The following is a 24,160-nucleotide window of genomic DNA, read 5'->3' on the forward strand; positions in this document are numbered from 1 at the left end:
AAAGGCAGCATCTGGTGACACTTGAAAAGGAAATCTTTTACCAGCTCATGAATGTTCCTATGTAATTTGATGGTAATACAAAAAATAAAGTTCGTACGTTTAGTTGCATATTAGATACAACATACCATCATGACACATTGTGCCCAACATTTGGTTTACCTACAAGACATACCAATGCTCATCAGAATTTCCAAATACAAAGATATAAGAAATGTAATTCTGTCGCGATTTAAATATCTGTCCGAATCTGGTCTCAAAGATATGCTTCCTTAGAGCACACATTGAGTTTGTACTAAGAGAATGTGAAGGAACGATAGAACCAAAAACCAAATCGGCACCCAAACCTGAACTTCCCAAACACTTCAGATGAAGAAAATGAGTTGTAATAGGGTATAATTTAGAGCAACAACAAACTGTATTCAAACATGAGAGCAACATTGCTTCTAAGAATTTTTTTATTGATACAAATAAATGCAGATGAAGAATCAAACTTGATACAACTGGTTTTTATAACTAGGGGTCCAGTCTGAATCTGCAGAAGAAACTAAGCCGCCACCACCTTCAGTACGTATGGACTCTGCACACGTATTAGCTTCTACGAGAGCAGACTTTAACTTTCCATTCTGAGAAAGCTCGTGTTTGTGCTCTAGAAAGTCAGGAGACTGAGAACCAGTCTCCGGTAAAAGATCATTTTCTTCAAAACCAACATTTGTCTTTGCATTAGTGTAACAGTAACCCCCATTCTCATCATCTGATAAGCATCTGCAGCAATCTAAATCATCAATCTCAAAAATCGAAGTCACTATTCCATCCCTCCATGATATCCTCATTTGAGATTGTGATACATTATCTAATGTAGAATCAGACACCCACGAATCACTAGTAAACTTAAAATGCTGATTAGGCGGATCCGAAGCTGATGGTTCAGTCGTAGGTGATAAGCTAGTTTTTTCAAGAAAATCTGCCACTGAATCAAGTTCATCCCCAAGGTTATCTCCACGATCACCCGAATGTAACCATGAAAAGCCGCCACACTTGCCGGAGCTCATATCTGATTTAGGGGTTTGAATAACATTCCCACTGCTCAAAGAAGCCGTAGAGCACGGAGAATTTTCTCTAACAAGACTACACGAACATTTCCACTCATCCGCGACGACTTTCACATCATGACAACAAGATATACCCAGGGGGCTAGACAGGAACAAATTCCTCCTCATCTCATCACATGATGGATCTTTAAGTTCAGGAACACTAACATCCCGATTTACACTATCACTGTACTTTTCTCTGTTATGTACAGAATTAGAAGTACTCCCGGAACACGTTGAGGTTGAATATGGCAACTCAGACGTGGGAGATCGGGTCATCAACGTCCTAAATTCGTTTACGGGTTCACCCTCATAAATGTCATTAATCCAATGCATAGAAGCCAATGCAGGCAAAGGAATCAAAGAAGCTCTACTACTAGACCTACACTTTGTAGTATACTCTAATGAATCAATTCCTATAGTAAGAACACCTCTAGGCCTACATTTTCTTTTATCAGTAACACGAGAAAGAACATGACCAGCAGCATAACAAGGTGTTGTTGCAGCTGAAACAAGCCCACCACATTGTATTTCAGGTGACACTGAAGCCTCAATGGGAGGTGTTTTTGTAGTATTATTACTATCACTAGTTGTATTTGACCTCTCTCCATTATTACAAGTATCATCTAAAGTTGCACATGCTAATTTACCAACAGGGGTACAATTCTCAAAATTGTACATCCTACTCTCCATAGACCCCACCTCTGCGATTACACTGGATATGTTGTTGTTGCTGTTGGTACAATTCTCTAAACTAGTCAAATTACTACTATGTAAATCACCTGATCCATTCCGACCCGACCCGAATGCTGATTTCTTCACAGGATGCCTCATATGGGACAAAAGATTTGATTTTTGGGCCAAAAGATTTGATTTTTGGGAGGTGATTTTTTTCTCAGATGGTAAAGGAAGGTTCTTTTTGGGTTTTTGTGAAGTGGGGTTTGGTAAATCATTCTCATTAGTGGATTTAGATCTCAAATGTGTAGATTTAGGCATTGGATTTGAGATTCTTGAAGATATTTTGGGCTTTTTTTGGAGATAATTTCTGGAAGAAGAAGAAGAAGAGGATGAGGAAAAAGAAGAAGAATTTGAAACATTGCTAATCTTGCTGTTACATCTTGGAATAGCATTTAGATCTTGTAAAGGGCTTCTCTTTTCACAACTCCATTTCTTATCCCTTTGCTTTTTTTTCTCCATTTAGATCTCAAATGTGTAGATATTTGCAATGAAAATGGTTGCTAATTGTGAAATGTTTGAGATTGGTATAAGGTAACTGGAAACAGTAGCTAGGGTGAAAGAGTGAGTGGGGTTTGTGTACTCTGTGTACACGGCTGTGAAAATGGTGGATTTTCAAAATTCAGAAAAGAGGATTTGTTCTTTTCTGTAACGGCTATCATAGATCATGGACTATGCTTTTGTCAGTTTGTGACACAGCGCCTTTTGGACTGGCCCATATACTTCATGGGCTGGATGCTGTACTTTTAGTGTAAAAATGGATCGTAAAAAGACATACAGCATTTGGACGAACTTTATAATTAGGAAGAAGATTTTTTATGTTCGAAAAAAATAAGTTGTAGAATTAACTTATTTTTTAACAAATTATGTTCGCTTTAGATAAACTAAGTTAAATGGGTTCAATTATTTTTTTGAGCTTATTTTAAGCACAAAATGACTTTAAGCTGGCCAGCCAAACACTCAAAAAAGCTGAAAACAGCTTATAAGCCAACTTATAAGCCAATCCAAACGGGCTCATAAACTTCTTCTTGCCATAAAGTACTCCTTAGAATTAGAATGAAGTAAAGGATTGAATGAATTGAAGTTGACTGTCCGAGAGTGCTGGAGAGAAGAGAAAGCGGTAAAAACATCTCTTATTCGGTCACCGAGAAGTCGGACAACTCTTCAGTAACCCAGGGTGATCCGTGCTGGTATTTAATTTTTGTCCATTAATACAAATCACTTTCTCACGAGGGCATAACTTTATATGTTTGCATCATAATATTTGACAGGTTATGCCCGCGCTCATAAAGAACTTATGTCCTACTAGGTATAAGTTCGATTTTGAAGGCAAAAATTAAAGACTAGCCCATTTGAAGACAAACCGTGCAATTACTTCTGCAAAAAATAGACAGAAATTTTCTCCCTTTTGAGCAAATTGAAAATTGTGTGAGAACATGCTAGATCATGGTCTAAAATTTAATAAGATTTTAAATGTTAGACGACATTCTAATACTTTGTCCGTAAAATTGAGAAACATATGAGCCACATTAGACCGAGTCTACTGTTACCTGAAAAGATAATTTTTAAGGGCTATATTTGCACATTTTTTTAAAATAGGGAAAGATTTAAGGTGGCCTAAAAAGGGACAGTCGAGTAAGTCAGCCAAATTGGGTGGGAGATTACTTTTTGAGTCTACTATCAGTTTTTAGCCATCATTTGAAAAGTAATAAAATATAACCACACTTTAATGAGGAAATAAAAATTGGAAAAAAATATCTTACTTAAAACACAGAAGAACTTATAATATTTGAATATAAGTTCAAAACCAAGAAACAAACTCCTGGTCCATTGATAATGAGTGGGCCCAAATTGCGTAGTTTCGGCAACAACAAAAGCTGCAAAAAAGTCAAAGGGAGATACTACTGAATTTCAATAATTTTCATATGCAATCCTTTGTATAGCCGTTGTGATGAATGTACATTAAAATGGAATAGGCCCTCTAGTATGCCTAATGTTCCTGTTGAAATATGATGAGAGGCAACCTCCTGGGCTTAGGCCACGGAAAAATTAGCCACATTTTATATGTTTCGAATCTATTTACTTACTTTTGAATGGAACTTAAACGTTCATTTCCAAAATTATGATGGAAACAAAAAATTCCTCTCTATTCAATATCTCTATGGAGTAAAAACAGAGTTAAGAAAAACTCCTGTTTATAAACAATGAATAATAATTAAAGTACTTTTTTTTCGAAAATGAAATGTCCAATAGATAAAAATAGAAGAAAGAAGAAAGTCTGATATTGGAGAATTCCTAATGATCGGAAAAGTTGCAGAGAGAGAGAGAGTTTGCGTAAAAGCTTAAGAGAATTTGAAGATGGCAACAGTGAAATGGAGAAGGGAAACATTTATAAAAGGTGCTCGAGGGCCGAAATCATCATTACCTCATAACTGGCAGTTTGTCTCTTTCAATCACTAAGCGACACGTGTCCAAAACATTTGATACAAGGAGATGTGCGCCTGTCAAGTGTCAGAGACCGTTGAAATGTTTTACCGCCAAGAAATGAAAAGTCTTTTCCATTTCCCGATCACATCTCGCTGAATCACTGGCAATTGGGGGACTATCTATAATGGGAAAAGTTCGGAGTTACCGGTTGGACGAATCAGATACAGACATGTGGCATTAGTGAAAGGTCAAGCATGAGTCAACAACCAAGCGGTACCGGCTAAGTTAGTGTCATCGGTCACAAGGCTTGCTTCGCTCACAGTCTCGGGTGATACGATCCCGGGGAAGCGAGTTTAAATACGGGTTACTGGCTGGTTATATGGATGAAGCTCAGAGGTCAGCCGTTACGGAAGATCCTGGGATCCTCTCCAGCCGTTATTTAGTCAATATGATGGCCATTCATTCCTCATTAAGGAGGCATGATTTGTGGATCATGCTTCTCACAATTTAACTATAAATAGGGAGCCATATTCCTGTTGTAAGGCATTCGAATTCTAGTAAAGTACACTGAGTATAGCTTTAGCGCTAAAACTCTTTCTGAAAGTCCTGCTTACATTATGCTTCTAGCTTTGTCAAGCTCTCTTCTCCGGTGGTCTCAACTTAAAGTAGCATCGAGATTCAGGCTTACCTTGTTCTTTCATTTAATTAAATCATCTTTCATGGTTCTTATTGCTACAGTTCATTTCTTATCTTGTTAAATTGGTCACTACAATCTACGTGTCCATAAACCACGTATACAAATTCAACTGTACCATTTTACGGGTAAACACCTTCTTCCCTCTGTTGCAATTTTCAAAAGTGATTTCTACTCTAAAATACACATTTTCTTTTGAATCAACAACCATCAATTCTCTCCTCCCATTTCTTGTGTGCAAGAGACAAGAATGTGAGAAAGTTGAATGATGCACATATGATCTTGTCCAACCTTGAGACTTGCAAAAGACCCATTTGTCTCAGCAGAACTGTTCTTTCTCTGTTAATTTTAACAGGTTTCTTTAGGATAGCAGTTAGTTTTAGGGTTTAGGACAAAAATGACCAGCTTTTTCATATATATAAGGACTATTTTGATTAGGGGTATATATCAAGGACCAAATTAATCCAACACTTATGCATTAAGGGCCATTTTGATCCTTTTTTGTAAATATATATGTATACGGTAGAAATCGAAGCAAATTGTTGCCGTTTCTGGACGAGCATTCGGAGTAAAAACAAGATCGCCAAACCTCGGGGCACAGTTGAAGGAGTCAGAGTCCATGAGATCGGTGATCTGCTCAATAGGACATCGAAAATCGAAGGAATATTAATAGGCGGAGAGACTCCAAGCCCGAGGAAAAGACACTCGACACAGGTTTGAAGGGTCACGTGCCACCAATCGCGCCATAATTTGCGCTGACATCCGTATGGAGTTTTTGTGGATTTCAGGGTTTTCTTAAAGGGCCTTCTTAGGTTGTACAAAGGCCCATCTACTGTTTGTTATAAATAAGGGTGAACCTCATTCATTTTAGGGCTAGTTTTTATATACACTCATAGTTGTGATCTGAAAATTATATATTGAAGCTTTCTGTTGGTTTGGCTAGGGGCAGAAGTGGTTCTTTCCAAAACTGGACAAAGTTCACTGAGACGAATATCTTGATTTCTTAAGCTACTTTCTTTGTTATTCACTAGTATATATTGTGTCATAAAGGGCAACGATGTTGAAGAGGATGAAATCAAGTCAGTGCTACGAAAAAAGTTCTGTGAAACGCTGTCTTAAGGGGCACTAGCTTGGTACTACCATCTACCCGAGTATTCCATCACTCCTTTTGAGATGCTTACGGGTGCGTTCATTAAAGCCCATGCCGGAGCTAAAAAGGTGCAGGCAAGGAAAGCGGACATCCTCAGAATCGCCCAAAGAGACAATGAATTACTCCTAGAATTCGTGAATAGGTTATAAAAGGAACAAATGGAAATGCCCCCGGTCCCGGAAGAATGGGCTGCCCAAGCATTTACCAAGGGTCTCAATCCCCGAAGCTCAACTGCCCCATTTAAGTTGAAGGAAAATCTATTGGAGTACGAGGCAGTGACTTGGGTCGATGTCCATAACAGGTATGAATCCAAAATTCGAGTAGAGGATGATCAACTTGAGCTTCCCCCGGGTCTGATAGGCGGAAACAAGAAGTCTGAAAGGTCAAGAAGGACTTTCGAAACAGAGACAAGGCCGTCAAAGGATAGATACCGACCTTATGTTCAACAGGAGAAGTCCAGCTTTAGGTCGGATAGAGGGAAAAACGGTCCCATTCATCATTCGAGCAGGAGTGACAAGCGAATTGATCGCGTCCGAGCAAATGAGGTCAGAAGCAGCTGGGTGATACCAAAACAGTCGACTAACAATAGGGACCGCCCGAGGTTATCCGAGTACTACTTCAATATTGACTTCATAGATCTCGTCTCGGCCATTGGCCATATTAAGAATGCAACATGGCCGTGGCCACTAAGATCTGACCCTACTCAAAGAGATCCAAGTGTGATGTGTGAGTATCACGGTAATCCTGGTCATATGACAGAAGATTATAGTCTACTAAGAGAAGAGGTGGCTCGATTATTGAAAAACGGTCACCTTCGTGAGTTCTTAAGTGACCGAGCCAAAGAAAATTACAAGGGCAGGGAAAGTCACAAGCAGGTTGAACCCATGGAGCCTCAGCACGTGATTAATAAGATAATCGGTGGAATAAAAATGCCACGAGGTCCGATGATGAAGAGGACGAAGGTCTCGGTTGTTCATGAGACAAGAACCAGGGATTATAGGATCTATTTCCTTCAACGATGAGGATACAGAGGGAATCATTCAGCCCCACAACGATGCTTTGGTAATTTCTATCCTTATTTTTAAATTTCAAGTTAAACGTATTTTGATAAATCCAGGTAATTCGGCTAATATTATCCAGTGGAAAGTGGTAGAACAACTTCGGCTGTTGGACCAAATTATGCCGGCAGCTCGGGTTCTCAGCGGATTCAACATGGCAAGCGAAACTACTACGGGAGAAATCTCTTTACCGGTAAACATCGCCGGGACTATTCAACAAATAGTGTTCTATGTCATCAAAGGTGAGATGAAATAAAACGCGTTGCTCGACAGACCATGGATTCATAGCATGAGGGTGATACCCTCGACATTACATCAAATCTTGAGGTTTCCAACCTCAGAAGGGATAAAATGGTCTGTGTCGAGCAACCCGCGGCAAGGGAGATGTTCGCAGTCGAAGAAGGCTGCTGAACCTGCCAAAGGCAAAGAAGCCAAATAAAGAATTACATGATGGAGGCCCGGTCAGCTCGAGGGAAGAAAAGGAAGAGATAAGCCTGAACTTCGAATAAGACGATTTCGATGTACCCAGGTCGTTCGTGCTGCCTGATGACTCAGACACAACCAAGTCAACCGTACAAGAATTAGAACAAATTATCTTGTTCATACATCAGCCGGACAGAAATTGTATACCTAGGCACGGGGTTAACCCCGGAGCTCAGGCGTAAATTAATTAAATTTCTTCAAGCTAACGCCGATTGTTTTGCATGGTCCCATTTAGACATGACAGGTGTCCCACCGGAGGTAACGACGCACAAGTTGAGCCTCGATCAAAAACATTTCCCGGTGAAACAAAAAAGGAGACCGATGGCCGAAATCAAGCATGCCTTCATTAAAGAAAAGGTAACAAAGCTCTTAAAAATAGGTTCCATCCGGGAGGTCAAATACTTGGACTGGTTATCTAATGTCGTGGTCGTGCCAAAAAAAGGTAATAAATTTAGAATGTGCGTTGATTATAAGGATTTGAGCAAAGCATGCTAGAAGGATTCATTCCCTATGCCTCATATTGATTGAATGATCGATGCGACAGCTGGACATGAGGTGTTGAGCTTTCTTGATGCCTATTCCGGGTACAACCAAATTTGAATGGACCCGGAGGATGAAGAGAAAACTTCTTTTATAACCAGATATGGGACTTATTACTATAATGTAATGCCATTTGAATTAAAAAACACCGGTGCAACTTACCAACACCTAGTTAACCAAATGTTCGAAGAACAGATAGGTAAAAAAATGGAGGTTTATATTGATGATATGCTAGTTAAGTCCCTGGAAACAAAGTACCATTTGAAGCATTTGCAGGAAGCCTTCGACATACTTCGCAAATACAACATGAAGTTGAACCCAGAGAAGTGTGCCTTTGGAGTTAGGTCGGGTAAGTTCTTGGATTTCATGGTGTCAAACCGAGGAATTGAAATCAACCCAGAAAAAATTAAGGCCATTGAAGACATCAAAGTGGTTAATAACGTGAAAGCGATGCAAAGGTTAACCGGAAGGATCGTGGCTCTGAGCAGATTCATCTCCCGGTCTTCGGATAGAAGTCACCGATTTTTTTCACTACTAAAGAAGAGGAATGACTTTGTATGGACACCGGAATGTCAAAAAGCTTTGGAAGACTTAAAGCAATATTTGTCAAGTCCACCTTTGGTGCACACGCCGAAGACAAGATAAACGCTGTTCTTATATCTCGTGTCCGAAGTCGCGGAATCGGCGTTTTGGTCCGAGAAGAAGAAGTACGCAATTCCTATCTATTATGTGAGTAGAACATTAGGGGATGCAGAGACACGTTATCCTCACCTAGAAAAACTGGCTTTAGCTTTGATAAGTGCTTCAAGGAAACTGAAACCTTCTTTCCAATGTCATATGTGTGGTAACCACGTACCCATTAAAAAATATCATGCATAAACTGGAGCTGTCAGGTAGATTGGCAAAATGGGTCGTAGAAATAAGTGGTTAAAATATCGAATATAAACCCCAGAAGGCTATTAAATCCCAAAATTTAGCTGACTTCATAGCAGACTTTACACCCGCAATGGTTCCCGAGGTAGAAAAAGAATTTTTTCTAACCTCGGGAAAAACCTCGGGGATCTGGACCCTGCACACGGACAGAGCATCGAACGTGAAAGGTCCAGACTAGGTATTGTTCTTAAGGCCCCCGCGGGCGATATTATTCAACAATCAATCAGAACATTACGACTAACAATGAAGCCGAGTATGAGTCTATGATTGCAGGACTGAAATTGGCTCGAAGCTTAGGGGTGAAGTCATCGAAGTAAAATGCGACTCTTTTTTTGTTGTGAATTAAGTCAACGGTGTTTTCGAAGTAAAAGATGAACGAATGCAGAGATACTTGGAAAAAACCCAAGTAATTTTACACCGATTCAAGGAATGGACTATGCAGCATGTACCGAGACAACAGAACAATGAGGCAGATGCATTGGCCAACTTAGGTTCGTCAGTCGGAACGGAGGAATTTCATTCTGGGACGGTCATTCAGTTGGTGAATTCGACAGTGGAAAATGGGCACGCCGAGATAAATGCAATGAGCTTGACATGGGACTGGCGCAATAAGTACATAGACTATTTCGAAGATGGGAAACTCCCAGCAGACTCTAAGGAGTCAAGGTCTCTTCAAACTAAAGCAGTGATATTATGCTTGGTCGATGGCCAGTTGTATCGCTGATCTTTTTATGGGCCTTTGGCTAAATGCTTGGGGCCCAGAGAAATAAATTATGTGATGCGAGAAGTCCACGAAGGGACTTGCGGCAACCATTCGGGAGCCGAAGCTTTGGTCCAAAAGATAATCAAAGAAGGATAGTACTGGAGCCAGATAGAGGAGGACGCGAAGTATTTTGTCCGAAAATGCGACGGGTGCCTGCGGCATGCACCGATGATCCATCAGCGGGGGAATTACTGTATCAGGTTCTATCTCTGTGGCGTTTTATGAAATGGGGAATGGACATTGTCGGGCCTTTGGCCTGGGCTCCCGGTAAGGTTCAGTTCATTTTGTTCATGATTGACTATTTTTTGAAATGGGTTAAAGCACAGGACTTCGAGAAAGTCAGGGAGAAGGAAGTCATTAACTTCATTTGGGACCACATCATTTGTCGGTTCAGTACTCCTTCCGAGATAAATTGCGACAACAGTCGAAGTTCATTGGTAATGAGGTCAATGACTTCCTCGAAGGATTGAAAATCAAGAAGATTCTATCGACTCCGTATCACCCAAGTGCAAACGGATATACAGAGTCAACAAATAAAACCATAATTCAAAATCTGAGGAAATGACTGGAAGAGTCGAAGCATAAGCGGAAGAAAGTTTTGCCGGAGGTACTACGGGTATACAGAACGACATCGAAGCCAAGTACTGGAGAAACACTGTTTTCTCTAGTTTATGGTGCGGAAGCCTTAATTCCTGTGGAAGTCGGAGAACCGATCTTAAGATTCTAGTATGTGAAAAACGAGTCAAATAAAGAGGCTATGGCCGTAAAACTTGACTTGACGGACGAAATTTGCGAGAATGCATTGGTACGTTTGGCAGCTCAAAAATAACGAATGGTTTTCAGCAGCAAGCTACGGTCTAACGACCCCCTAACCTAGGTTGGGGCGAAAACTCCAAAATCCAAAACGTTGGTTAGGGTTCCAAACCTTTCTCTAATAATAAGGTAAGCTTTCAAGCCGCCGCCCTTAGGAAGCGAGCGCGAAAGCGAACCGTAATTGTGAAAAGATTGGAAGATCTGGCCAAAGAAGGTGATAGCCCTGTAGATGTATCTTGTAGATATATACCATAGCTGCATCATCCTTTATCTTTGCTTCTTGTCTTCTAGCGAAGATGTGTGATACAAAGCCTTCGAAAGGACTCTTCTTTTTCTCAACAAGCCTAAATTTCCTTTCCAACCGTCGTGGCTTTCCGCTCCTAAATGCTTGAGCCGAGTGGGGTGGGGTTTGATCTTTTGCTGCTCCCATAGGATATTACAATCGAAGAACGAATCTTTGACATTTCCAAGTTGGGGACTTAGTGGTATGAAAAATTACCCTACACACTAAGAATCTCGATGATGGGAAATTGGGCCCAAATTGGGAAGGACCATATAAGATAACCGAAATAACCGACAAAGGGTCATATCAACTGGAAACTACAGACGGCCAGCAACTGCACAACAACTGGAATGTGGCACACTTGAAAAAATATTATTGCTAAGGTACGAACCAATAACCCTTTGTGAATTTCAGAAGTTCTCACCTTTTCCCTTACAGGTTCGAACCGGAACAAAATTCAAAGAAAGTAGAATTAAGTCTGAAAACACGTATTGCACTCTTTTTTCCTTAGCTCGGTTTTATCCCGAAGTGGGTTTTCCTGCAAGGTTTTTAACGAGGCAACAACGTACAACGTGTTACTCTCTCATTAAAAATCGACAAGTGTCGAGGATTTGAAGACCAGCCAAGAGCTGGGAACTGTGGACTCCTCGACGCTGTTTTTTATAGTGTTTCTCTGCTCATGCTTCGCATAAAAATACTAGGGGACTATGATACCCTCGTCAAGATGGAAAGATCAAGAAATCTTTAAGAAGTTGAGATATTTTTCTTTTAGGTACTTGCCGAACTTTCTGCATTAGGATTTGATGTAAGGGTCGAACGATCGAATGAATCGTGCCCGGATATTTTTGCTACGGCAAAAAGTAGAATGAGTCGAGTGTCGAAGATAACGTTCTTAGCTTTCTGTATGAAACAAATATTTTAAATAAGAAGAGTATTTCAGAGAAAATATGTATCGGTTATGCTCTTATGGAAATACCCGAATAGCTGATCTTTAAGGCCCATGGGCTCCCCTCGACTGGGGACTGCCGTCACAAAACGGACAAAGGCACAAAGGTAATAATAAACCTAGCCCAATTTGCAAAGACTTCAAACAGTCGAAAAAGGATTGAGTAATTAAGGTCTCAACCCATATGCCCGAAGTGATTCAGAGACGTCCGAATTCACAAGCATAAGAAGGCTCCCACATCTGAGTCCTCATAAAGATATTGGTTGAAAAAGAACCGGTATAAATAGAACCTAAAACTTTTAAGATAAGTTGGCTCGATTTTCCATTAAAAATGAAGTTATTAATTACTCGTCTGATAAGATGAAAATTAAGGACTAAAGGTCAAACATAATTCATTTTTGAACGAAATAATGTCACAAGCGTTATCTGATTCAAGGATCTGTTCTTAAGTCTCATATGGCTAAGTATTGAAAATGATAGAAGAAGCATCGACAAAAGAAAGCCAAAAATAAATCTTATAGCATAAAAGGCAGAAGTCCCGACCTTGATTTACAAAAACTGAAAGAAAATACAAAGGCTCTGTAAGCCTATCTAGTCCTCCGAAGCAGCGTCCGAGTCTCCAGAATCGGATTCTTCGGGAGCTTCCTCAAAACTATCATCAAGTATTCTTTTGGCTTTTATCTCAAGTTCTTTCGCCTCGTTGATCCTGGCAGAAATATATCCAATGCCACATCGAGCCTCTTCTAGAGTAAACCTCCGAGACTTCCACTTCTCATACTCTACTTAAAGAATGAACTGAGCCTCGGTAGCCTCAACTTCATTGTGAGCTCGAACCAGATCGGCTTGAGCCTTTTGCAGTTTAACCTCTAGCTCGGTCCTCATTTCACTCAGAATATTGAGAACATGGTTAGAAGCTTGGAGCTCGGACTGAGGTCCCTCGTTATCACTCTGGAGTTTCTCATTAGCCTGGGCCCGACTTTTGGCTTTTTCTTGGGAAACCTTCAAGATTTCCTTCTCGACGGCCCTTTCAGACTCGAGCTGAGTGAAGGCGCTCCTTCATGTTTTCGGACTCGCCTTTAATGGAGTCTAGTTCCCGCCTCAATTGGGCAATAGTGGCCTCTAGCTCCCCGAACTTAATAATGTTATCGGAGTTCTCACGGGTGAGCTGCCTTATGTCCTCCTCCAGGGCCTTATTCTTCTCGGTCAGGTCTATAAAGTCATTTTTCAACCGGAGGTTCTCTTCTTGGCCTCTTGAAGCTCAGTTCGGAGGGCCGAAGGATTGACAATTTGGCTCAGCTATTCTTCCTTCTGCCGAAAGAGAAGCTTGAACTTCTCTGTTTCCTGACTCTGGGCATCCAATTGGGCCCCAAGGTCATCCACCTCTCGTTAGGCTTGGAGAAAACACTCATTCTCGAGCACGACAGACTATAAAGGAGAAAACAAAGTTAGGAATCAACAAATGCTGAAGATTACTCTAAATAAATCAAACTCTTTGGAATGGAAGAATATTTACCCGATTGGAAGCGTGCATACTCTCGTTAAGGAGACATTGCCATGAGAGCCCGGACAACTTTTATTTATCGAATTCTGACACAAGAGGACGGAGATAGCTGGATAACCCTACGGGGCGGGATAAAAAGCTGCAGTCTTCGGGGACATTGATAGTTGCTGACCTAGTCCTCCTCGGGTCTACGCTTGGAGCCGGGAAAATGTCTATAAGACGGGATCTCGAACCAGATTCTGTGACCCGAGTATCCCTTCTCGATACCTGCGGAATGGCAATGTGGTCTAACTAGGAGGCATCCGCTGTTGCAGCAGGGATATTAGCAGTCCCGTCCTTAGGGAACATATACTCAAAACTCTCTTGCCCTGAAGCTTGAGCAGAAGGGGAAGAGGAAGTTGTTTCAGCTTGCTTGGTGTCACGACCCGAGCCGAGGGCCGCGACGAGCACCCGGTGCTAGCCCATCCGGGCACCCCTTAACGTACTCACATATCAAATCCTAGGTGAACCACATAATTATCATACTTTTCATGCATCATCATTCTAATCTCATCGGGCAACAACATTTCTATATCAACAATAGCATCTATGCCCACATAAATGTACATGCGCTGACAAGGCGATCAAACAACATCCCAAAATATAGGCTGACAAGGCCGAACACATCTAGTCATAGACACAATGTCTACGAGCCTCTAAGAAGGGTACATCATATCATAACGTATGGGTGGGACAGGACCCCGCCGTGCCCATAAATATATACACAAAAGAATCTATACCAAAAGCTACAGCTCCGAATGAAATGGAGCTCTGCTATGTAGTCCCTGAGATGATACAGCTATGGATCAAGTCCGTCTCCACGACCACCAACGGGGCATGACGCAGCGTCCACAAACAAAAGGACGTCAGTACAAAGAATGTACTGAGTATGTAAAGCATGATCGATATCAATGTAGAAGCAAAATGGATAACATTTGAAATACATAAGATGGGAGATAATGGCATCATCATCATAGCACTTACCTGCTTTCCATAGAGACGTTTCATTTCTATTCCGTACCCGCGTACATACATTCGCATTCCTGCTCACTTACCTTTTGTATCTATTTTCGTACTCATGTTCATATCTCCTTTCATATTCATACTCATATCATATACATCGCATATATATAGCCCTCACTTGGCACTTACATCGTCTTATCATTTCATGCTCTAATTGATGTCTTGTACATAGCATAATCGTACTCATATAGATGTCATATACATAGCATAATCGTACTCATATAGATGTCATATACATAGCATAATCGTACTCATATAGATGTCATATATATATATAGCATTTATATAGCATACCCGACCACGAAGGTTCGGTGTTTCACGTACCGCCCGCCCCGGGCTCGGTGTTGTCGTACCTAACCGGTGCGCGCGCGCGCGTCGTTATATAGATGTACATGTATACATACTTACTATATTCTACCCAGCCATATAAGCTCGGTGTTCACAATAGCCTCTCATGGCACACATACGCATAAGCTCATATCTATCTTTAGCCTTTTTACTATCGTCATTCATTACCTTCTATCCGTAGAGTATAACTCGTCGTATAAGGGACTTAGTACACTCATACCATTGGGCATCATTAGCTGAATAACTTCTCGAGCTAGGATCATTAGATGAGTATTATGAACTAATAAGGGGATGAACATTGGGCCAAGAACCATGCCTTATGAAAGAAGGGTTAGCCTAACATACCTTCCGTGCACTATTCTATCACTCGAGCGTTCTTCTTCAAAGCTCACGTTCTACCTTCATTGAAGTGCATACTCATATTAGATGATAGGTAGCTTTAGCATTCATAACTAATTCTAGAGAAATTCGGACAGCATATCCTTTATTTATACAACTCCCCTCGTATTACATATCAGCTCCCAAACATCAACAATAACATTCACAATATCATCACAATAGCCTTTAGTCATCTACATTACCCTTACTTCACAATTCACTTCAATTTTCTACATTCACAGTCGTAACTCGACAATACATTAATTCACATACAATGTCAATTTCCATACTCTCAATATCATTTATAATGTGATCATATTCATAACGCATCAAGAATCATATTTCACTCCACACATTTACTCAAAAGTGATACTATTCATCCATTCATGACTCATTTCTTATACTCCTATGTAATCCAAGTGTTTCATCTTCCAAATACTTTAAACGACATGGAAACATCATAAAACTTACCTTAGAGGGTGTTGGATTGAACTTCGGGTGCAAATATCCCACTTGAGCAAAACCCTAGATTTTCCCTTGCTTGGATTCTTGCTTTGGATGAACTTTAATGGGTTTCTTATACTTGATTCACTTGGTTTGATGAAGTTGAGCACTAATTCACTTGAAAACTTGTGGGAGAAGTATGGAGAGATGTTTTAGAGAGAAGGGAGTGAAAGATGAAAATGAAATGAAATAAACTTGAACCATCATTAAATACAACATTCAGTCCCGATCAGAATATACGGACCAACATACGGTCCGTATAATTTTCACGGGCCGTATGTCTGGACCGTATATTTGGTCCAGAGAGTCATGCCAATCTGGGCTGAATCTACGGCTGGACATACGGTCCGTATCTTTTATACGGCCAGTATGTCTGGCCGTATAATGCCCAGTGGTTTCGATCTTGTTTTCGTCGACTCGTTTGATCTCCAATCCTTATGGAACCTTCTTGGCACTTGTCTAACACCTCAATACCAATCTAAGGGACGTTATAACTCTTCTTCATAATCTCTTTAAGTCACCATTAACTCGTTACTCATGGATTCCTTCCGATACTTATCGTAAGATTGGCCTTCTCTTGGCAAATCTTTCTCGTCTAACGTCGAATGTCTTTGAAATCTTACTTAAGGTCATCAAATGCTATTTCTTACTTATCGAGGCACCATATACTTTGTTCTTCATTAGCCTATTTACTGTGCATCAACGGAAAATTGTTCCGAAGTGTAACACTTGGCCATAGGCTCCACCTTGGGGGAGGTGTTATCCCCAACCTCGATCATCTCAATGGCCCTCAAAGGGACCAGAGTATGAGGAAAATCTGTTAAAGGGGCTGAAGGGTTCTCAGCTCCCTCAGAATAGTTCCTTCCGTAGTAGCAGCGGAAATGGCGGGGTCTGAGCTAACTCCCGCGACCTAAATATCATCTTCTGGGAGATCTTTCAATCCCCGAATACTAGATGCGCCCGCAGCACCTTTAGAGCCTTTCTTCCTTTTATGGCCCACTGATGATTGTTTCGAGGGCTTGGAAGATTTGGCTTTTCTTTTCTTCTTTTCTGCACGCAATGACCCGAGCAGATCTCGAAGGGTCAAACTCAGGCTCCGGTATAGCAGAAGCATCTTTTGGTTGGAGCCTAGGGATCGAAGAACCCCTCGCCAAACCTGTAAATAAATACTATCAGTTAGGAAGGGAGATAAATATAGGGAAAAACATCGAAGCAGAGGAAGAGAGAAAAATACTTACAATGGTTTTGTGCTGCCTACCTATCTTGAGATTGATCTTTCCATATCCGCTGCAGGTGCGGATGTTGACTTATAAGACTCTCCATCCAACTGTGGAAGCGAGGTATTGCGTTCGAAACCCAAGCAGCGGCTGGAATATCGAAATAGTTAGAAGAACGGTCGGAAGCATACGAAAATAGAAATGAGCTTTGAGAAACTTACGTTTGTCGTTCCACTGCTCGGGGAAAGTCATGAACTCCACTGGTATGATATCTGCGATTCTAACCCGAACAAAATGCTCGTACCAGCCTCGATCTTTATTCTCATCGATGCTGGAAAGTATGGGGTTCTTCTCTCATTTGGAGAGATTAATTACTCCGCCACGAAAAATCCTCGGGCAGTATAGTCAGATCAAATAGTGCAGAGTGAATTCCGCTTTCATATTGTTTGCCAGAAAGCGAAGGCAAGTCACGATCCTTCAAACATTCGGACCAATTTGCGCAAGGCACATATTATACGTCCGACACACATCGAGGATGACTTGGTCTAACAGAGGGTTGAGCTTAAATGTAAAAAGGTAAGTGTAGACATTTGAATACCCTTCCTTGATATCGGTGACTTTATCATCATCACCAGGGACAATGATCTCTAAAGGGGGGTTGTCCCAACTGCAGTCAGTTCGGACCCTAAGGAGGTTCGAAGCTTTAATCGACGTAGGATAGCGCCTGACGTCGTAACCTCTGTCGGCCCTTTTTACGGTCGTCTCAACAATGAACTCATTATCGAAATGATAGCTCGAAGGGATTATGTTCTTAACCTGGGGTTTGAAGGAACTGGCTTGACCAACTACCTCGGAACTGGCAACGACCTCAACATTCGAAGATGGGGAAGAAACAGAGGGAACATCCTTTGAAGTGGAGCTGGTGTTTGTTGGATTTAAAGTTTTGAAGATCAGAGTATGAAGTTTTAAAGATTAGCGTATGAAGTTATGAAGGTCAGGGTATGAAGTTATGAAGGTTTGAAGGTCAAAATATGGAGCTATGAAGGTTGGAAGAAAATTTCCCAAAAGAATAAGAAGATTTCGAAATCTCGGTTACAAATTCTCAGAAAATCTTCAAGTGATCGAGTGGTAAAAGATAAGAAGTAAGAACAAGGCAGAAGATTCTGGGGTTAAAAATGATCAAGTGGTGAAAAATGAGAAGCAAGAACAAGGCAGAGTATTCTGGGGTTAAAAATGATCGAGTGGTGAAAAGAAAAAAGTGAAAAGGATCGACCGGATCGACCTTATATAGGGAAGAGTTAATAAATTTTGAGGCAGTTACGATATGACAACCGAAGGGGCATCCAACCAGGAGAAGACACGTGTCCGAAGTCAGAGAGACGTGACCTGATAAGGCGTCTCGTTTCCCGCTTGTTTCAAAGGGGAAGCTTCCAAAGGAAGGCACCGAGCTTGTCATTCCACTTCTCGTTACTTCGGTAAACTTTGGACAGAGAAGTGTGGGGACTATCTGTATACGGTAAAAGTCGAAGCAAATTGTTGCCGTTTCTGGACGAGCAGTCGGAGTAAAAATGAGATCGCCAAACCTCGGGGCACAGTAGAAGGAGTCAGAGTCCATGAGATCGGTGATCTGCTCAATAGGACATCGAAAACCGAAGGAATATTAATAGGCGGAGAGACTCCGAGCCCGAGGGAAAGACACTCGACAAGGTTCAAAGGATCCGTTACGAGCCAGGTCATGCGCCACCAATAGCGCCATAATTTGCGCTGACTTCCGTACAGAATCTCTGACATCCGTATGGAGCACCGTTTTTGTGAATTTCAGGGTTTTCTTAAAGGGCCTTTTTAGGGTTGTACAAAAGGCCCATCTACTGTTTGTTATAAATAGGGGTGAACCTCCTTCATTTTACAGCTAGTTTTTATACACATTCATACTTGTGATCTGAAAATTATATATTGAAGCTTTTGGTTGGTTTGGCTCGGGGCAGAAGCGATTCTTTCCAAAACCGGACCAAGTTCACTGAGACGAATATCTTGATTTCTTAAGCTACTTTCTTTCTTATTCACTAGTATATATTTATTATTATCACGTATTGCTTTACGTAAATCACTAATCAAACCACACATCCTTTAAACCACGTATAAATTTAATTGTTACCATTTTAAGGGAAAACAATATCCATTACTAATTCAATAATTACCCCCTTAATTGGTCCTATCAGAACAATTCAAAATTCAAAAATTCAAAGTTGGCCTAGAGTCAAGAACGTCCATCTTCATTTCCATTTTAAGGGGAAAATAAAGTAACTTCATAGTGTAGAAGCAAGCTCTAACAAGCTATTATCTAAATAAAGTTGAAAATTATTATGAAAAAATAATTTTGTCATTTCCTAAGAGAAGATGTGATTGTACGTTTTTCTTTTTATTTTGTGTTACGGACCTGAATAGGCTGAATTCCGTTAACTTTGTCAAATTCAGCCTAGTTTGTTACTTAAGGAATAGATTTCAGTAGAAAATAGGTTTACATTTGTTGTTAGCCTTTTGCTGTAACCGTATTTCTTAACTTCAACATTAGGCTAATTACCAAGCCCATTAGTGGACGTCACTTCTTTACTTTCTTTTATGTTTAGTTTTAGCAGCAATAAGTTAGTTATGTGGAATTTCACAATATAAATATCATGGGATGGGACAATGTTCTCATTTTGAAATTCCTAGTCACTAACCAGATTTTTAATGCATGGCTATATAATGCAATAAAGTTTCTAAAATGAAATTAATCATACTATTATTTGCTCTAGTCGCTTGGTTTTACCATCTTAACAAGTACTGGGGAAAGCCGACAACTACGTAATAGTTGCACAAAATGGCTCTGGCGATTTCACCACTATAATGGGTGCAATCTTTGTAGAATCAAATTATAGCGTAGAAATATTAAAATAAAAAAGGAACATACCATGCACACATTCAAATTGAAAAACTGAAGACCAACATTGTTCTCCGTGATGAGGGGATGGACAATACAATAACATTGGGGAATAAAAGCTTCGATGATGGTATCAAGACATATAACATCTCAACAGTTGGTAAATCTATTTATGTTTTTTTTTTTATTACTTTGACTTAGGAGTATATACCTAATTTAATTATATGTCATTACTCTAATTATGCTCAGGTAATTTCCGCTTTCAAGGTATTAAGGGGCAGGTCTTCACAACCCTAGACATCACTTTTAGAAATAAAGTTGGACCAGAGATGTATCAAGTCATAGCGCTGGATTAAATTAGCTTCTATCGGTGTCGTTTCGAGGGCTATCAAAATACCCGTGCACAAAAGATGACATACAATTTTATAAGGAGTCAAATTTTCGGCACCATAGAATGTATCTGTGGCGATGCAACTGCAGTGTTTCAAAATTGCATCATTGAAGTGCGCGCCAATTCCTGGACAGTACAATACACTCACAACACGCAAAAGTAACAAAGTGAACGATTCTGGAATTGTGTTGCAAAATTGTACCTTAAAAGCAACTCCAAAATTAAAGAAAATGGGTAAAAATGCTACGTCATATCTAGGTCTGCCACGGGACGACTTCACAAGTCATGCAAAGTGACATTGACGATTTAATAAATCCAAACGTATAGATTGAGTTTACGAAAAAAACCCTAATTCACCCATTTTATCTGGGTTACATGATATAGGAGAAGGTGCAAATACTACAGACGTGTGAAGTAAGCAATAGCTAGTCTTAAGCAGGCGTGACTTAATGGAGCTGGTGGCCTAAAGTCAAACATTAATAAAAGGACTTAAATAGATTCAGTAAAACTAGCTTATGTGTGCATCACACGTGCATCTCGTGCGTCGTACGTGCATCTTGTGTGTCACATGTGCATACCGTGCGTCACACGTTCATCTCGTGTCAATTAGTAAAACTTTTTAAAAATCACACATATATTATTAAAACATGTGTGAGGTATATAACATAATTAAAAGCAAAGTTGTACAAGCTTAACTAAAATGATGAAGGATGATCCTATTTCAGTTACTTGATAGTTAAACTCAAAATTATTTGACATTGTTTAAACTTATAAAGATAAAATAATTATAAACCAGAGTAGATTAGCTTATGTATTAGATAGGCTTAACTCATGATTAAATGAATAGAGAAAAATAATTAGTAGATATGGTAGATTAGGTCTATAGAAACTAAAATTGGTAAAATTATATTAACAAATGAGAGAGAAAGAAACTTATTAACTATTATTAATATATAAATAGAAGATTGAAAAAATATAGTAATAATTTGAGGCTTAAAAGTTTGCTACGTCTAAAGCAAGTGCTTCACTTGCTTGGAGGTTGAGCCGAGTCTGGTCACTAGTGATCCAAGGATTGCATCAGAATTCACTATTAGGAGCTTCATAAAGGGTGATACATGAATTCCCTCCATTGTTCCGTATTATTTGGATCTAGTTTGGAAAACAATAGCAATTCATGTTTCCTACTATTAGTTATCTGATGTAGAGAATTTTGATATAGCAGCTTGTTATTCACTCTCAAAAAGTAAATTGTGTTAGACTTGTTTTTCATGAATATTCTTGACGATTTCAGTTCAGTTCTTTGTATAAATGCTCTTGAACATTGTTAAATTTTACTCTTAACTTCGCTTTTACTGAATTGTCTTGAACTTTTGACTATAGACAATACTAGGAATACATGGGCAAAAACGTCTTTGTCCATACATAAAAATGAAATGAAGGTTAGTCTTTAAAAATATTAGAAAAGGAAGACAAACATTCGCTCTTTGGGTGACATCAGGCGTCATTTTCTAGAATAAAATGGACTGAATGACGAATCTTGTAGGAGTCAGCTCCTCTCCAGTGGTCAATTCCTTCATTTCTCCCAATTGGGCCTTCAATAGCTTACATATGTCCCATTCAGAATTGGGGAAAGCCTAATCTGAACAATATTTACAAAAGCTTAGAAAAATACTTAAGGGTAAATAACGTTTTTGGTCCCTGAGTCATCACCTTTTTCGATTTTGATCCTTGTGGTATTTGACTAAGCACATTAAACTTTTAATTAAGTTAAATGTGTGATTTTGTTCCTTGAAGCTAACTGGTATTAAATAGTTAACGGAAATAGTGTTTAAAAATTGTACTACTACTATTTTTTTTTGTTTTTAAAAAAAAGTATAAAAAGAGGAGGAAGAAGAAGAAGAAGCCAAATCATTCAATTTTCTCGTCACCATCATGGCTAACTTTCAGAAGCAGAAATCCAGAAAAAAGAATTACAGCACATTACAGCACATGATTTCAAGAAATAGTTGCATTGGCAAGTGGAATAGTTCATCTCTCTTGTGCTCTTTCGCTGAAGCATGAAAAGAAAAATGAAGAATGAGAACAACTCCTTTTCTTATAAAACCTACCGGCAACTTACACAAATGACTACACTTTGAGGGGGCAATTCGCGGAATTGCCACTTCTTTGGGTAATCTTTAAATTTTAACGCTTCATATTTGAAATCTTTAAATTTTGCCCCATTCGCTAAATCCCAGGTTTGTGTTCGAACCCCCACAGTCAAAATTTTAAAAAAAAATTCGCAAAAGGCAAAGTTTAAATTTCGCTATGCCCCATCGGCATACGAGTTGTGAAGGAATTAGCAAGTTATGCGGACCCGGCATACTTATGCCTTATGGGCGGACTTGACATAAGTATCTTGGTTCCCGCATAACTTTGATAATTCCTTCATAAGTTTATGCGGATCCGTATAAAAGTTTGCCATTAAAAATATGCCCATCGGCATAAACTTGTTAAGGATTTACCAAACTTATGCCGATGGGGGCATACTTATGCCTTATGGGCAAACTTTGCCTTGAAGCATATATATGTATTTTTTCAAGCATATATACCAAAGTTACATGGAAAAGTATTATGCTACAACCAAATGTCCATCCCAGATACAAATTCACACTTTGGCTGGCAATACAAGGTAGATTAGCAACTGTTGATAGACTTCAGAAATATTTTCCCATCTTCTGTGGGCAGACCCAAGAAATATTTTCCCATCTTTATTTTGAATGCTCCATCACAAAAGGATTGTGGTACAGATTGTTGGTATGGGCGGGGTACACTAGAAGAATAGAAATGCAAGATGAAATCACATGGATCTCACACATTGCTAGACACAAATCGAATGCTACCGCTCCATTACTTTATTCGTATTCTTGGTATGCTAGTGGCATTGGTTTGGAGAGAAAGGAACCTACTCGGATTTCAAAATACTCGGTTTCTTCCGATAGACTCTGCGAGAGAGATTGCACAACATATTCACATCAAGGCGAGGAACAATTTCAAATGGCAGAGAGCTCTTGCTGCTACGAATTGCTATCCCTAGCTAAGTGTAGTTGATTAAAAGCGGTCGTTGTTTTTTAATGTAATAGTTGCTCCTAGTTTGACTTATACAAGTTAGTGAGTAGGAATTTTACCATGTACGGTTGAAGGTCGGCTTGACTTTGTCTTGTACAAGTTTTTGGATGGAATAAAATAGACTTTCAACCAAAAAAAAAGTTTGCCTTATAAGGCAAAGTTTAAATTTTATATGCCCCCTCCATGGACTTTTAGTTATGTTTAACTAAAAGTACGCGGGAAGGGTGCGCACTTTGCCTCGAGGGCGGACTTTTAGTTATGCGGATCAGCATAACTTTAACTTTTTCTTAAAGATTGTATCTTTGGATCCGGCATACACTCCCCTAGTCTGCCTTGCGAAATTATTTTTTTATTTTATGCTTGAGCGGGGGTTCGAACCCGAATTTCATGTATTCGCTCATCTTTCCAAGCAAAGGGCAAAATTTAAAGACCACAAATATGAAGGGCAAAATTTAAAGACCACAAATTTGAGTGGCAAAATTTAAAGACCACCCCAAACGAAGGGCAATCCGTGCAAAAAAATGGGTTTTTTTTAGGCATAGCTACATTTTTGCTAATTACATTTAGTAGCTACAGTAACGTGTATTCAAATTTGGTTATATTCCAATTCGGCTGTATTTCGTTGTATTCAATTCGGATGTATTCATTCGTAACTACTTTTACACTGTATTCAACTTATGGCATTTTAAATTTGGTTGTATTCAAACAACATAAGTGAAAAAAATATAGGGATATTCAGTTGTATTCAAATTCACTGTATTTATTTGTATACAAAAAAATCTCCTTTGAAATACAGGCAAAAAATACATAAAGAAATA

General features: G+C 39.6%; 1 protein-coding gene across 1 annotated transcript; it reads right to left on the bottom strand.

Annotated features, from left to right (window-relative positions):
- Positions 1-205: 205 nt before the first annotated feature.
- LOC132031488 (uncharacterized) lies at positions 206-2,502 on the bottom strand. The gene has a single exon (XM_059421474.1). The coding sequence runs from the start codon at positions 2,283-2,285 to the stop codon at positions 486-488; it is 1,800 nt and encodes a 599-aa protein (XP_059277457.1). The 5' UTR covers positions 2,286-2,502; the 3' UTR covers positions 206-485.
- Between the last annotated feature and the right edge of the window lie 21,658 nt (positions 2,503-24,160).

This window comes from Lycium ferocissimum, chromosome 9, assembly GCF_029784015.1.
Source record: "Lycium ferocissimum isolate CSIRO_LF1 chromosome 9, AGI_CSIRO_Lferr_CH_V1, whole genome shotgun sequence".
Classification (NCBI taxonomy): Eukaryota; Viridiplantae; Streptophyta; class Magnoliopsida; order Solanales; family Solanaceae; genus Lycium; species Lycium ferocissimum.

Excerpts from the sequence above, each read along its gene's own strand:
- LOC132031488 (XM_059421474.1), bottom strand. The coding sequence starts at position 2,285 with ATGGAGAAAAAAAAGCAAAGGGATAAGAAATGGAGTTGTGAAAAGAGA.